This window comes from Ricinus communis, chromosome 2 (assembly GCF_019578655.1).
Source record: "Ricinus communis isolate WT05 ecotype wild-type chromosome 2, ASM1957865v1, whole genome shotgun sequence".
In the NCBI taxonomy this organism is placed as follows: domain Eukaryota; kingdom Viridiplantae; phylum Streptophyta; class Magnoliopsida; order Malpighiales; family Euphorbiaceae; genus Ricinus; species Ricinus communis.
This window is the reverse complement of record NC_063257.1, coordinates 12,015,887-12,030,629: the sequence shown is the minus strand read 5'-3', so window position 1 is coordinate 12,030,629 and position 14,743 is coordinate 12,015,887. Positions and strand designations below refer to the sequence as shown.

General features: G+C 33.6%; 1 protein-coding gene and 1 pseudogene across 1 annotated transcript; both read right to left on the bottom strand.

Annotated features, from left to right (window-relative positions):
* Positions 1 to 5,394: 5,394 nt before the first annotated feature.
* On the bottom strand, positions 5,395 to 8,348 carry LOC8264981 (annotated as a pseudogene).
* A 696-nt stretch (positions 8,349 to 9,044) lies between these two features.
* LOC8264978 (vicilin-like seed storage protein At2g18540) lies at positions 9,045 to 14,428 on the bottom strand. Its single transcript, XM_048371022.1, has 12 exons — positions 14,013 to 14,428; positions 13,175 to 13,322; positions 12,910 to 13,005; positions 12,225 to 12,301; positions 12,006 to 12,085; positions 11,233 to 11,293; positions 10,582 to 10,649; positions 10,395 to 10,476; positions 10,049 to 10,132; positions 9,892 to 9,969; positions 9,642 to 9,761; positions 9,045 to 9,424 (listed from the first exon to the last, which is right to left on the bottom strand). Exons 1-12 carry the CDS (start codon positions 14,178 to 14,180, stop codon positions 9,248 to 9,250), a joined length of 1,239 nt encoding a protein of 412 aa, XP_048226979.1. The 5' UTR covers positions 14,181 to 14,428; the 3' UTR covers positions 9,045 to 9,247.
* Between the last annotated feature and the right edge of the window lie 315 nt (positions 14,429 to 14,743).

Sequence of the window (14,743 nt, the reverse complement as noted above, 5' to 3'; positions counted from 1 at the left end):
GAGGTCAATTAAAGAAAGGAGGAATGCAATTATAAATAATTATTATGTATTCCTCCTGGAATAAGAAGATTCTGCCGGCTTAGTGGAAAATGATCCAATCAACCTTCGCGAAGCTCTTAAAAGTTCTAATTCTCAACGTTGAATCAAATGCCATGCAAGAGGAGATGAAATCTATGAAAGACAATGAGGTATGGGATCTTGTTGAATTGCCTAAAGGTGCAAAATCCATTGGTTGTAAATGGATATTTAAACTAAAAAGGATTTAAAAGGCAATATCGAAAGATATAAGGCTTGTCTAGTCGCTAAAGGATTCACTTAGAAGGAAGGCATTGATTAGAAAGAGACATTTTCTCCAGTTTCATCGAAGGACTCTTTTAAGACAATAATGACACTTGTAGCTCATTTTGATATAGAGTTACATCATATGAATGTAAAGACAGTGTTTCTCAATGGAAGCATTAATAAAACAATTTAAATGGTTCATCCAGAAAATTTTGAATCAAAAGGTTCAAATTCTATGGTGTGTAAATTAAAGAAATCCATTTATGGTCTCAAACAGGCTTCTTGTCAATGGTATCACAACTTTCATCCAAGTGATTATGTCATATAGTTTTGAGGTAAACATAGTTGATGATTGTATATATCACAAATTCAATGGAAGTATGTTTATGTTTCTTGTGTTGTATACTGATGACATACTACTGGCTAGTAATGATATAACCTTATTGCATGAAACCAAAAAATTTCTCACTAAGAATTTTGAGATGAAGGGTCTTAGGGGCGCCTCTTTTGTGTTAGGCATACAAATACTGTGAGATTGCTCTCAAGGTATTCTAGCTTATCACAAAAGGGCTATATCGAAAAGGTGCTAAGTAGATTCGGCAAAAAGATTGCTCTTCAGGAGATATACCTATAACTAAAGAAGATAATTTCAGCCTCAAGTCAAGCCCCAAGAGTGACTTTGAAATAAAGGATATGCAAAAGATTTCATATGCCTCAGTAATTGGAAGTCTAATATATGCTCAAATTTGTACTCTTCCCGATATAGCATTTATAATAAGACTATTGAGCAGATACCTAAGTAATCTAGAATGGATTATTGGAAAGCAGCCAAACGTGTTATGCAGTATTTACAGAGAATAAAGGAGTTCATGATAACATATAAAAGATCAGACAGTTTGGAGAACATTAGGTATTCTGATTTTGATTTTGTGTGATCCCAATATAGTAAATGATCCACTTCGGGCTATATTTTTATGTTGGCTAGAGGAGCTATATGTTGAAAAAATGTCAAATAGAAACTCATAACTTCTTCAACCATGGTTGCAGAATTCATAACTTATTTTGAGACATCTAATCATAGGATATGGTTGTAAAATTTTATCACAGGACTGCGTGTAGTTAATAGCATTAAAAGGCCATTGAGTTTATTATGTGACAATAAATCTACAGTTTTTTATATTCCAATAACAACAGAAGCTCTAAAGGTTAAAATATATTGACATCAAGTTTCTGTCTATTAAAGAGAAAATTCAGAGTGGTTAAATTTGTATAGAACATATATGGACAAGCTCCATGATAGTAGATCTGTTGACTAAGGGTTTGCCACCTAAGGCCTTTCATAAGCAGACCGCTTATATGAGTGTGGACATATTTAGTGATACCTTAATTTAGTGGGAGTTTTACTTTAGATGTTCTATGGATTGATACATGTTTATATGGTTATATTTATGTATAACAAAGTTTATGATTCATTTCATTTTTTATACCTCTAAATTTGATTGTGATTATGGATTGATCTCTCTAAAGAATAAAGAAGAACTAGTTAGAAATGAGCATGTTTTGAGATCACACTGCATGTAATTTCCATGTCAGTCATCCATACTTGATCTATATTATTGAATATATTAATATAGTGAGTATGAAAGGTTTTAGTCACGCCTATATGTGATGAAAGCCGACATAATCTCATATTGATATAGAAAATAGACTAGAATGTACCTAAGGGGAAGTCTAAAGAAATAACAAGACAATATAAGCATAAGAAATTTCATTTGATATAATTGTTTCAAGTTTCATATGTAGCCCAAGTGGGATATTGTTAGGTTTTTAATCTCTATTATGTGGGCTTACATATTTAATGATAATTATATTAATAGCTGTTTTATTAGTGGACTTATTTAAAGTGATTCATTTATATAGAGTCCATAGACTACTGATTTTGGTATGAGTTAAATGTGTGGATACCATTTTCTAATCCATATAGGCTTAATGAGATCCTATTAGGTTTGTATATAATGACTCCTAGGCTATAGTTCCCAATACGTCAAATCTTACGACAACTTTTATTCTCTATCCATCAGAGACAGAAGGCAAAAGACTCTAAAGAATTCAAAGATTTGACTAAGGAAAGCCATACCTGTTGATTCAAGCACTCGTCCATCATTCATTCCAAAAAAAAAAAAAATTGTACTATAATAGAGACAAATATTTATTACTAAACTTTCTTAATAATTATGGTATGATAGTTTTAGGCATTAAGATTTGATGATCAATATGAATGTTGATATCTATGATTTGTATGTGTCTCATAGATTATTCATTGATCATTATTATAGATAATAAAGTCTAACAATGTTGGGAGCCTTTTTTTAGAATAGGCCTCTATCAATATACTAGCTTCTTGGTGCAAATCTTTGTTGAATGCTTCCCCTTCCAACATATCAAACAGTTCTGCTGCTACCTTAATCACAAAATCAAGTATTGCAAAGACTATAAAACTGCAATAAAGTAAAGATTATAATGAGCTAAGCATTAACCAAGCATGAGAAATTCTATTAGATTGATAAGAGCCAAGTAAGAAATTGCATACCAAGTTACTCCTTACCAATATTGTCTATTTTACTAATCTAATCAAATCCGTATTTGCCCAGCCATTTCTGACTCAAAGAAAAATACCACTCTGGAAAATATATTTATTAAATAGTTAAGTTCTGAACCAATTGCATTATCTAATGATGAACATCTTAAAAACAGCTTCTATCAACTTATGTATAGTACTTTCTTTCATTTTTGAAGCAGAGATGCCCTTTAGTGATTTTCTATTCTAATCACTAAGAATAAGAATATTTAAAGATCTCATCTCTTTTCTCCATTTTAGCATAATTTATGGTTAAGTGAAAGAACAAAGTGTAATGCTCACCATGTTGCTTGAACACTTTTTCTTATGTTTTTCCCTTTCACGGCCATATGTTGTTTGTATAATTGCAATTTTCAGAACACAAGTGGTCACCTTTGATGTTGCTCCTCCATTCAATCCAAATTGATTTGTTAATATCATCTTACTTATAATACTTCTGTAATTACTTTTGGATTATATGATTTTAACTCACTCCCGAGACTGAAAGTCTCAACTTAATTTTTCAGGCGATAGTTAGATCTTTTGCAGTTCTTATCTTTTGACAGCCCGACTTTCTCCTTCCTCAAGCATAGCGTAACTATTTTTTTATGTATTTTTTATTATTTAAAATTTTATTTTACAGTATTTACTCTTAGACTTATTGTTTGTATTTGACAAGATGAACCACTTGATGATGTGTTTACTTATTAATATTGATGAACCAATATAATTTATATAGTAACTGTATTGATGATTATTAAAAACTGAATTGTTGATATGTCGGATAAAAATTATATTTCATTTAAATTATAGGTCAATCAAATTTATTAAAGATTTCGATTGTCTTACACTTATCCATTTTCTAGCACCGGAGTAACGAGATTCTAAAGGGTCAAAAGCCAAAATAATAGCAGCAATATTATACCTATAGCAAAATGGGGACAGGAAAATTAACAATCTTGAATTGGTCTATGGTAGGATTACAAATAAAATAACTAATAGCAACTGTATTATCATTATAATTATCATCGAGGAAGATGCAGGTTTCATCGCCTGCATTGGTGGGGAGGGACGGTGATGTGGAAGAGCAAAGAAGCAACCCTCTACGGGATTGCTTTATATGAATAGGAGCACCAGAATTCATACTGGGGAGTTTGAAAGGTACGCGAACGTCTGTAGAAGAGAGCAGCTGAGTTTGACGAGTAAGGGAGGAGGGATTCTGGAGAAACAAAGCAGAGGGAATGGTAGAGCTAGAGTTTAGGAGCTAGAGTTTGAGGAGTAAAGGTAAAATATATGATCGGAGATAAGCGAAAGCCATTGTTTTGAAATGAGTTTAAATCGAAGGAGTCGGGTAATGGGCAGTCAAAGGAGGATTTCAGTGAGATGTCAACATTATTGGGGACTGTTTCTGCGGAGGATTTTGCTTCCATCTTTTTCAAATATTGGGATTGTATGGGAAAGTGAGACACCAATTTGATGAAAAAGCTCAGTTTCAAGCTTGGGAATCAAAAGGTTAAGAAATCGATAAATATTAAATAATAAAATTATATAACATAGCAAAATATAGATAAGAATTTCTTTTAGATTTATTTTGGTTTTGGAGACAAGAATGCTATGCCAGCAAATAAGATATTGAGTTAAGAGTAGAATTAGGAAGACTTAATTAGTTGGGTTGCAGGCACGTGTTCGTGTTTATCGAGGGACAGAGTTGGAATATCACTGTTACTCTTCGGGGCCAATAATATACATCCAGAATTTCTTTTCTCGCACTATGTAATTTCCTTCATTATTTATATGCCCTATTCTATAATATTAGTTAACAGTATTAAGGTCTCTTTTCAGTTAAAAGATTAAAAACCAATTTTATACTACCATATTATAAAGTAATAGGTGTCATGTTAATAATTAAAATTATTATTATTTTATTTAACATCCCATTATTAAAACAGTCTGAAGGCATATATTTATAATTATTCAATCAATAAAATTGAAAATTTATCTTATTTTTTTTTAGTTAAAATATATATCTCTGGCATCATTCTGAATTAATACAAATATAAAAATTCATAAAATTACCTTATAATTTGATATTTATTCACTTGAAGGACGGAAATATTTTTTACATCAAAAGAGTACTGTATGTTTTATTTTTTTTTAGTAATTTTTTAGATATACATTTATATTTTTATTATTTTTTCACATAGTTTTGCATGTATTAATATGGACTATTTATTAAATTATGATTTTATAAACAATGTAGCATCTAACAATGCATAAAAGAATTTATAAATATATTAAAATATTATTTTAAAAAATTATTTTTAAAATTTAATTAAAATTAAGAAAATGTATGTTTTAATAATTTTTTATGATCGTAAAATATCTAATCGAATGCTAAATTAATTAAATACACTTAATTTATAAAAGAATTATATTTTTATTAATATTTATAATTTAAAAAATGAGAAAAGTATTGAATTCTGTCTAAAAAATGCTAAAAGAAAGAAACACATATTATTCATTTGATATAAAAAATATTTATGTGGAAGCGTCAAAGTATATAATTATTTTTTGAACTTTACTCTTAATTTAAAGTGTATAAGTTCTGTCAATTTTTGTTTTCCTGACAGCCCCACAAGCACATGAGAAAAGAAAAAAGCTATCCATATGACCTGCCCTGTGAGCTTGTCGCAGCCGAGCTGCCCGGCCTAACATACCAATAATTCATGTCAAATATATGTGAAAGAAAGTGGTTAGTTGAGCATGGTTCCTCTCCATATAAAATTTAGGATAATGTAAGCAAGCATCACATACTGCATTACCAGTAATCTCTGCATGAGCAAACATCATCCTTCAAATGATGGAATCCCCTTTATATCTCGCAGTATAATCTCCCTTCCACTCATCTTGCTAGCATATTTCATCAGAGAATGGCAATAAAACTCTTAAGATTTTTCACAATTCTTATAGTTATATGGGGTGAAGTACGGATAAGCCCATATGCAAGTGCCAACTTCTCACTGTGACTTCCTAATGCATCTTTTCTCTCTTCTTCCTCGATATTATGAAGTACCCACTCAGTTCCTGGCCTATATCCTTGTTCTCTTGCACCTGCCACTATTTCTTCTAATCTCAAGTATATATCTTTTGCATCCTTATGAGCTTGATCACCAGCTACAAATCTATGCCTTGGCCCTCTGCCTCTATATAGCTCCACCCTGGATCTTTCTTGATGCCTCTATTCTGCATCAGAACTCTCACTCTCTCTACATCCTCCCATCGACCTACTGCAGCATAAGCATTTGATAGGAAGACATAACTCCCAGGATGCTTAGGTTCAAGCTCCAGGAGCTTCTGTGATGCTAACTCTGCCAATTTGATATTCTTGTGAGCCCTACAAGCACAAAAAAGTGCTCCCCATATTACAAAAATCTGGGGTTATTGGCATGCTTTCAATGAACCTGAGAGCCTGATTGAGCCGAACTGCCCCGCCTAATTGATCCTAGATTGCACGGAAATTCTAAAATAAATTATATTTTCGTGTCAGACACGTTTCAAACACCAAAATTCTTTAAAAACTCTCCAGACACGTTTCAGAAACTTCAAAAAACTTTTCCTATTATTTTTTATATATTTATTTATTTTTGAAAATTTTTAGAATATTTTTAACAAATCTTTCCATTTAATTGGATTTCCTACTTTGAAAGACTTTTAACATTTTTTTCCTATTTATTTTTCTTTCTATTTATAGATGATTCTTGATTTTTTCTCTATTATATAATTTTTTTATTATATGAATATTCTTAATTCTTGGTTGTTTTACATTCAAAAATCTCTATATAAATATATATATTTTTATAAATTATTTTTTTCTTGGTCTATAGCGATTTTATAATTGACAGCATACCCAATTATATTAATTGTATTTAATTTGTATTTTTTATAATGACAAAAACAATAATGCAATAGAAAATCTAGAATATATATATATATATATTAACATTTCGTTTTTTAGGTTTTTTAGAAAATTTTGTATTCCCGTATCCTGTCAATGTCGTGTTGCGTCTTTCGTTTCCGTTTCCGTGCAACCTAGAGCAAATAAACTACCAATGCACAATGTTTCATGGTGGGCTCGATGGAGTAATCAAGCCTCATGCTGTTGAAGAAATTAAGTCCAAGATCGATTTTGCCAGCATGTGCGCACGCAGTTAATACAGCAAGAAAGACAATCTCATCTGGTTGTATACCTGCAAATATGGAAAGGTGTAGCTCATCCAAGAAATTATCTCAAATTTAAATAGAATTACGAGTAAGCAGTACAGGGTGAGACCTGCGTACATCATCTGTTTGAAGCATTGAATTGCTTCCTCTTTTGTCTTTTTTGAAAACCTGACTTGCAGAATTGATATTCCCACATTTCGCATGCATATCAACCAATGTAGTCCCGACTGCTCTGTTTAACCGGAAACCGTTGTCTTTCAGATACGTGTATTTGCAGTCCAGCTTCAAGGGCACCAATCTTTGCGCAAGCAGAAAGAGCTGAGACAATGGTGAAATCATTCGGCTTCACATCCTCATCCAACATCCTAGAAAAACACAGACAACGCCTTTGCATGATTACCATTCTGTGAAAATCCATTAACCATTGTAGTCTAAGAAACCACATCCTTCAGGCATTTGATCAAAATGCTCAATCGCTTGCTCCAAATCTCCTATCCTAAAAAACCCATTAATCAAACTACTCCAAGATGCAGTATTCCTCAATGGCATAGCCTCGAATAACTCCAAAGCCTTTCTCATATCCCCAACCTTACAATAGCCATTAATCAAGACATTCCACAATAATGTACTCCCTTCATGAAATCTCTGAGGACTTTCATCGAACACCTTAAGAGCCAATTTCAATTCCTCCAGTTTTATATAAACATCAACCATAAATATTCTAACAAATGAATCAAGCTCGAGCCCACATTTCAAAATCATTTCATGAAGAGCTCTAGCAAGCCCTTTTAAACTCAAACTCGCAATAGACTTTAACACAAACGAGAACGTAAGGTGGTCAGGTTTGATATCAGATCTCAAATAAAATGATCAATAGAATCCAAGTAACGGTAATTATCCATGAGCCCACGAATGAACGCATTGAAGAGATATAAGTTCTTGGGATGGTAGCTGTTAAAGATTGAGAGAGAGTAGGCAATGGATTTGCGTAAAGATGAGGAAGAGATTAATTGGGCAGTTATGTGGCTGCTGGAAGAAAGGTTGTGGAGGAGGGTTTGGGTGCGGATTTTGGTAAAGTTGGAGAGCGGTTGGAGGTATGAATCAGAGATATGAAGTGGGTTTCTATTTGATTTTGAGAAGATGCCTTGGTTGAAGAAGTGGATTTGCTTGAGGTGGTTTTGGCGGGAGAGGTTGTTGATTTGAAGAGGGCATGAAGAGATCTCACTATTGTTTAATGAAGAGGCATTAAGATTGTAGAGGCAATTTACAACAGTCAAATGCAAGAGATCTAACAGTTAAAAGGATGAACTTTGAGTACCTAATAGTTGGTAGACAAAAAGTAAGAAAGTTTGTATATGAAGAACTTTTTCACAAGGCGTTGCTTAAGTTTGAAATTTGAGTTTTAGAGTCGATGAAGTTTGGCTGCTTGCCAGTTTTAGTATGGAATGGATGGCAATCTTGGTGCCCTGAAGCCAGGGAACTAAGAGATTGGATCATTTAGGACTTAAAATTTTAATTGGGAAGTAAAGATCAACAGGGAATAAGGATCAATAGAACTTATGGGGGAGAAAAGATTTCCTCGAGGGGAGCTTATGTGAAAGAAAAGATAACCACCAGGCTGAGACTCCGTAGCCAGGGGTGGGTGGGACTCGGGTTGGGTCCGGCCCCACCTCCCCCTTCCCCAGTGTAGGGTAGAACTCATATCATCTAATTGTTAGTTAACCAACCAAGAACTCACATCATCCGATCATCCATAATAAACAATGCACATTTTAGTTTGAAGATTTATAGTTGAAACATCAATGTACTCTATGGTGCTTTTCAGGTTTCCGAAGAACAAATTGGTAACTGAAAAGTTACAATTCCCTTCTCTGTGGAGAGGTAATATCAGAAAACCTTTATCAACTTGCTTAAAGGAACAGCAGAAAGAAAATGTTAAGTACTTGATTGCAAATAAGGTGGTTCTGATAAGATCAAGGCATCAAGTTCAGTAGTTATGCCCTCATTTTTGCCAAACATAATTTGCAATTCAATCAACATGTAAAAGGGCTGAATTGCATAACTCTTGAAAATGCCTTGATACTTTTCTGGAAAGAACATTATACAGTACATAGACGTTATTTTCATTTAAAGAACACCAAAAAATGGATTGTTAATGGCAGAGTTCAGCTCAGATCCAGCCGAATTCAGCAGCGCCATTTCAACCTTGTCCCTATGTAAGAAAAGGAACTCCCCCCCTTCAATTTTCTCAAATCCACAAAGCTCCAGCAACTCGACACCCCCTTTCAATGAACCAACTCTATCCTGTTTAATGCAGTTAAAGTTACAACCCATAAGGACCAAGAAAAGCAAATGTAAAGATTAGCATATCCGCCATCAGAGAGCATGAAAAATTACAGTATGTAGAACTCTGCTACTTTATTATCCTTATAATTTCGTACTGTGTGCAGGATACAGCACAGTACTTTCTTAGAGATTAAACATTTAGGGTATATAAAAACTTTTAATGGAAGTTTCATACCTGAAAGGTTTGGTTGTTGACCCTAATCTTTCTGTACTTCTCCTCATTAGGATTTTTAGCAACATTTCCTATGTAAGTTAGGAGAGTCTGGAATGCTCTTTTCACTTTAGCATCATCATCCTAGTCTCACAAAAACCAAAATTAACCAATAGTCACGCTTAAGAGTGAAAGATACATAACTTCAAGAGATTCAAATGAGAATTAGAAGTAAAATATGGTTCAACATGGGGACAAGGAGATCTTTAGTTACCTTGTGAGTCTGCTTAAGAGTTCGCAAGCACTCTCTCATTTGCTCTGCCTTTGTCGCAGGCCTAACGGGCAAGGAGCTCTGTGAAGCATTTATGAAGAATGTCAGCAAAGTATACAGTTTTTGAATATTACATCAAGTTCAAAATAATCATCGGTACCTTTTTCTCCTCCACTACAGGGGTAGATGGTTTTGTTGTTGCAGGATCTTCCGGTGGCAATCCTAGCTTCCTTCTTCTTTCTGCCTGTGAAATATATACTGTAATCAGAAATCAACTAACAAGAGATGGACAGTTCCAGTTATAAACTAAACAACACATGAAAGGCAGTGCATGCAACAGTAAGTTGAAATGCATAGGTATTAGGGTGTTTTTCTTTTCTTAAAAGTTTCAAGATAATTTAATAGAATGAGACAAGAAAAACCTCTCAAATTTCATCAAGTCACATAAATTATTATTAAAAGATTCAGGAGAATTAAAAAGACAAGAGCAGAAGGACAGCAGTAACCTTGTCTTCTTCCAACTTTTGTCTAATTTTTTCCCTAGCCCTCCTCTCTTCCTCTTTCTCTGCCTTCCGCAAAGCTAGCAAACTGAGAGAAGAAAAAGCTTTCATCTAAATGACTAACACAAGAAAAAGCAACAAAGACCTTAGCAAATAAAAGTGCAATAAAAGGCTACATTAGATTAAGACAAACCGTTTTCTTTCATTTTCTTCCTCAATTCGTTTTGCTTCTAGGAGTTCCTTGCCAATACGAATTCTTTCCTATAAGAAGTAAAAAATGTATAAAAATATATAAATGAAGGTGAGCACTAAGATACAAGATGACAATCTTAAAGGTGCTAACCACCCAAAAGGGCTTAAGCATACAACAACAAAACTATATAGTTAAAACTTGCTTTTACAAAACATGCTGGAAGAAAATGTAACTTTCTGTGAGAAATATGCTTTATCTTCTAAAAAGGATGCCAATGAAATGATCTAATTTCAGACTATCCATACTTCATTGTCTTTCACATGAGACAGTCGTGTAAAAGCTGCTACTTTTCCCCTCAAAAAATATATGCACTGCACAAATTTTTCCACAAGCTGGAAAAAGAAAAGGACAAAAGAGAGAGAGAGAGAGAAAGTATGGCAAGTTGCTGCATTTTTTAGATCTCAGACATCGATAAAAACCAAATAAGACATCCTTTTCTATCTCCTGAGCTTTTCAAATATGACTTGTGTAGTATAAATACAGTGCGTGTTAATGAGAAAAAACTGAGAATATGATTGGAAAAGGAATAATGCACATAATTTAATACAGCAAGTTCATATAACAGAGAATTGAAAGGAAATCAAGGAGCACCTTTTCCCTTTCTCTTTCCGTTCTCTTTTCTTCCTCTTCTTTCTTCTTGCGAGCACGCTCTCTTTATATTGTTTGCACGAAACAAAAAGCATGAGACAAGACAAGGCAGGCAAGTTTTTGGTGGTTTGGGGAAGGAGAGAAGGGAGTGAGAGAGGGCACCAAAAAAATCTGATAAATGTTCATTCTTCAAAAATCTCTTTCTGAGTTCAAAGATATCTCTCAAAGTCAAATTATATGATTCATGTCCAGAGGGCATTATTTTAGGCATCCATATAATAACGGTCCATTCAGTTTCAGAAGTAGACTTACAATGTCAAAGAAAACTAAATTGAGGTACCAAACCAAAAATTAGCAAAACATTTGAAAATCTGTTCCACCAAAACAAAGTCTCAAGGGCATTTTTACCATATTAAAAACAACCTCTGAATACCTACTGTATTTTGTAAATATGGTCCCCTTTATTCAATTGATCAAAAAAGAAAAATGAATCTATTATATGACTGAGGAGTAAGGACAAACTCAAAAACAAGAATTTGTCCCAGAATTTAATCTACTCTAGTAATATTCGAACCAAAAGCCAAACTGAAACCAAACCTCCTCCCCTCCCTCCATTTAAAAAAAAAAAAAGAAAACTTTTTAACTGATGCAAGACCAGGAAGCCTGCAGCAGCAGCCACAATTCATAGTATCTAGAGAGACTTTAATAAGAAGGTGACAGGATAACAATTAAATTTTAAAGATGGTAAGCTAAAATTGCATGCTAATACATCTTACTTTAGGTCTTGAGCTTTGAGCTTCATTTCTTCAGGTGTAAGTGAAGGTTTAGGAGCCTCAACATTGCTGTTAGCAGGTACCTTAGAAAACAAACGAAGTGAAGTCATGCAAGGGTGCACACACATCCGAGAAAGAGAGAGGGGGGGGGGGGGGAAAGAAAAAAAAGTGAACAAAAGATGCTCCCAATGCAAATGATAGAAAGCGAACAATAAATCCTACCAGGGGCATTTCATCTATGTCTGCATCATTCTCATGCTCAACAATCCAATTAACAGCAGTTTCAAGACTGGCATTACCTGAAGGAAAAGTAAACACAATATTACTGCAAAACCCTTGGATAAGGCCACTATCAAGATAAAGACACTGAGAGAAAGTCCAAAACTGTAGACCGTCTCCTTCCTCCCATTTAACCACATCACAACTTGATCCATGCTTGGATTGCATGAGTTATGTTGTGGATTTAGTGAATGCATTTCAATCGTCTGCACATCTAATCCACATAGGACCGTGAATTGATTTACTATCATCTCACTGTGGCACCAACGCGACTTAAAAGGCATCTTTATTCTTTCCAGTATACATGTAATAAGATTAGGTCATCAATTTGACAGAAATTGGTTCATATCAATGTCCTCTACAGTTGCATTTGGCAGCCTGGTGTCGGTTGTGTATACACAGTATGTGCATTCATTAGCCAAAGTGCTACTCATACTCTAACACTAAGTCCGCCACTAATAATCTTCAAAAGATCTCTAATTGATTACTCTGAACTTACTCCAGTTCCTAAAAGAAATCCATCAAATGAACAAAACTCTACATATTGTTCCCATCTCAGCCACATTGAATGACGACTACTTTGACTCCAATAAAGAAAGAATAAAATAGTACTAATCAATGAGTTTACCGGAATAATGAAGAGCCCGTGTTGCCCTTGCCTTTGGGAAACCCATTTCTTCCAGTTCCTCAAGAAGCTTTTGGTCAACCACTGGAGCAACCATTTCTAGAGAAAAAACAGAAATAAATATCAATGTGTTACATGAGTACAAAATTGAAATATACATCAATGTAGAACCCATCATTGGTAGCCCCAACAACCATAAGTGAGAAAATCTTGCTGAAACATTAGAAACATTATCACGTGACCATTGAAATAGAGATGGTAGTGGTACCTTCAGGCTGGCTACTGGTGCTCGCATTAACAGGCTCATCCACGTCCATCGGTGCTTTTGGAACCTCTAAACTGATTGGTTTTGCTGCCTCAGAAGTCTTATCTACAAACTCAGTATGCCCAGTTCTCTTTGTGTGAAGATCACTTTCCTTCATCGCAAAATAAAACCAAAACACAGAAAGCTCTTCAGCTAAATAATTATTAATTCATCAAAAGAAAAAGAAAAATGCTATACACTTAAATTTCTTAGATGAAATAAATTGATTCATTGAAGAATTAAAACATCAAACTTTACTTAAAATCCAAACAAAATTAAACTCTTTTCGCACCAGGAAACCAAGCATCAAATTAAACTTGATACTTAATCTCATATAATTCAAACTAACATGCAATAGTTACTAACTCTAATTCAGTTCCAGTGCACACAGATTCAAAATCCCACCGGAACCACAAAACAAAAAAAATTCAAAATTTCATCTTCCAAAATTATGATAATTACAAACCAATTCGTCCAAATCAATCAGAAGATAATATTGAGAAAAGAATCAAACTTCATTAAAACCTAAAAAACTAAACTGTTTTCCCACCCACAGAAAGTACTAAATCAAGCTTGAAACCGAATCTTATACAATTGAAACTAACATGCACAAGTACTAAGTTCAATTCCATAAAGTAAAGTTAGATTCATACTTCCAGATTCCCACAAATAAAAAAAAAAAAAAAAAAGAACATTTCCAAAACTTTAATAAATTCCAAATTCTAAATTTAACCCCACTTATGATAATAACAAAGAAACTTCTCCAAAATCAAATAAGAAGTTAATATCGATGAAACCATACTGTTTTAGATCGGCAAGGTTTGCCACAAGTAGTGCAAACAAGATTGAGGACAGCCTCCGTCGATTCAGAGAAATTAGAGTGAGAGGTCAGCTCCGCATGCTCTTGAGCCTCTTGAACGGACTTCAAGAGGGCCCCACAATCTCCGCACTTTAAAGATACTCCGGCCATTGCTTTTGATCGATCCAAGATTACAATGTGTGTTTTCTTTCCGAAGAAGTCCTTTTGTAGTCGTGTTGCGTATATGTGTTGGTATCTGGTGCTGGCTTCTTGACGGAGGTAAGGCGAAACGGTTAAAGTAAGGATGTGTTTGGGATAATTACTGACCAGAGACCACTGTACAGTGTTTATTAATTGCTTTTTGTAGTCTCAAACAAACAGGAAATTTTTCTTTTTCCTTTGGTTTTACTATTAATCTACTGTTGAATTAAGCGGAAGAAAATGATTATTTTGCTAATTAAGTGGTTCTTCCTTTGTTTATAAACAAAAAATTCATTAAATTAGTTTTTTTTTTTTTTCATTTTCCACTCAACTTTTTAAGAGAAAGGTAGTTTAACTTTTTGGTACGAGAGCTAATAAGATTTTTCTTTAATGATACTTTAATATCTTAAAAATTATATTATTAGTAATTTATATTTAAATTTATTAATGTTGTTAAATTTTTTTGTTATTGAATTTCAAATGGAGTCTAAAATCGATCTTGTCAGATAAACGTGAAGTATATAATTTTTTAG

Bases quoted from the DNA above. Each gene is read 5' to 3' on its own strand.
- LOC8264978 (XM_048371022.1), bottom strand. From the start codon at position 14,180: ATGGCCGGAGTATCTTTAAAGTGCGGAGATTGTGGGGCCCTCTTGAAG. The intron at 10,133-10,394 runs GTTACTGCTGTC...TATATTTCACAG, and splicing joins AAAAGTTGGAAGAAGACAAG to GCAGAAAGAAGAAGGAAGCT. The intron at 9,425-9,641 runs GTATGAAACTTC...TGCATTAAACAG, and splicing joins TCAACAACCAAACCTTTCAG to GATAGAGTTGGTTCATTGAA.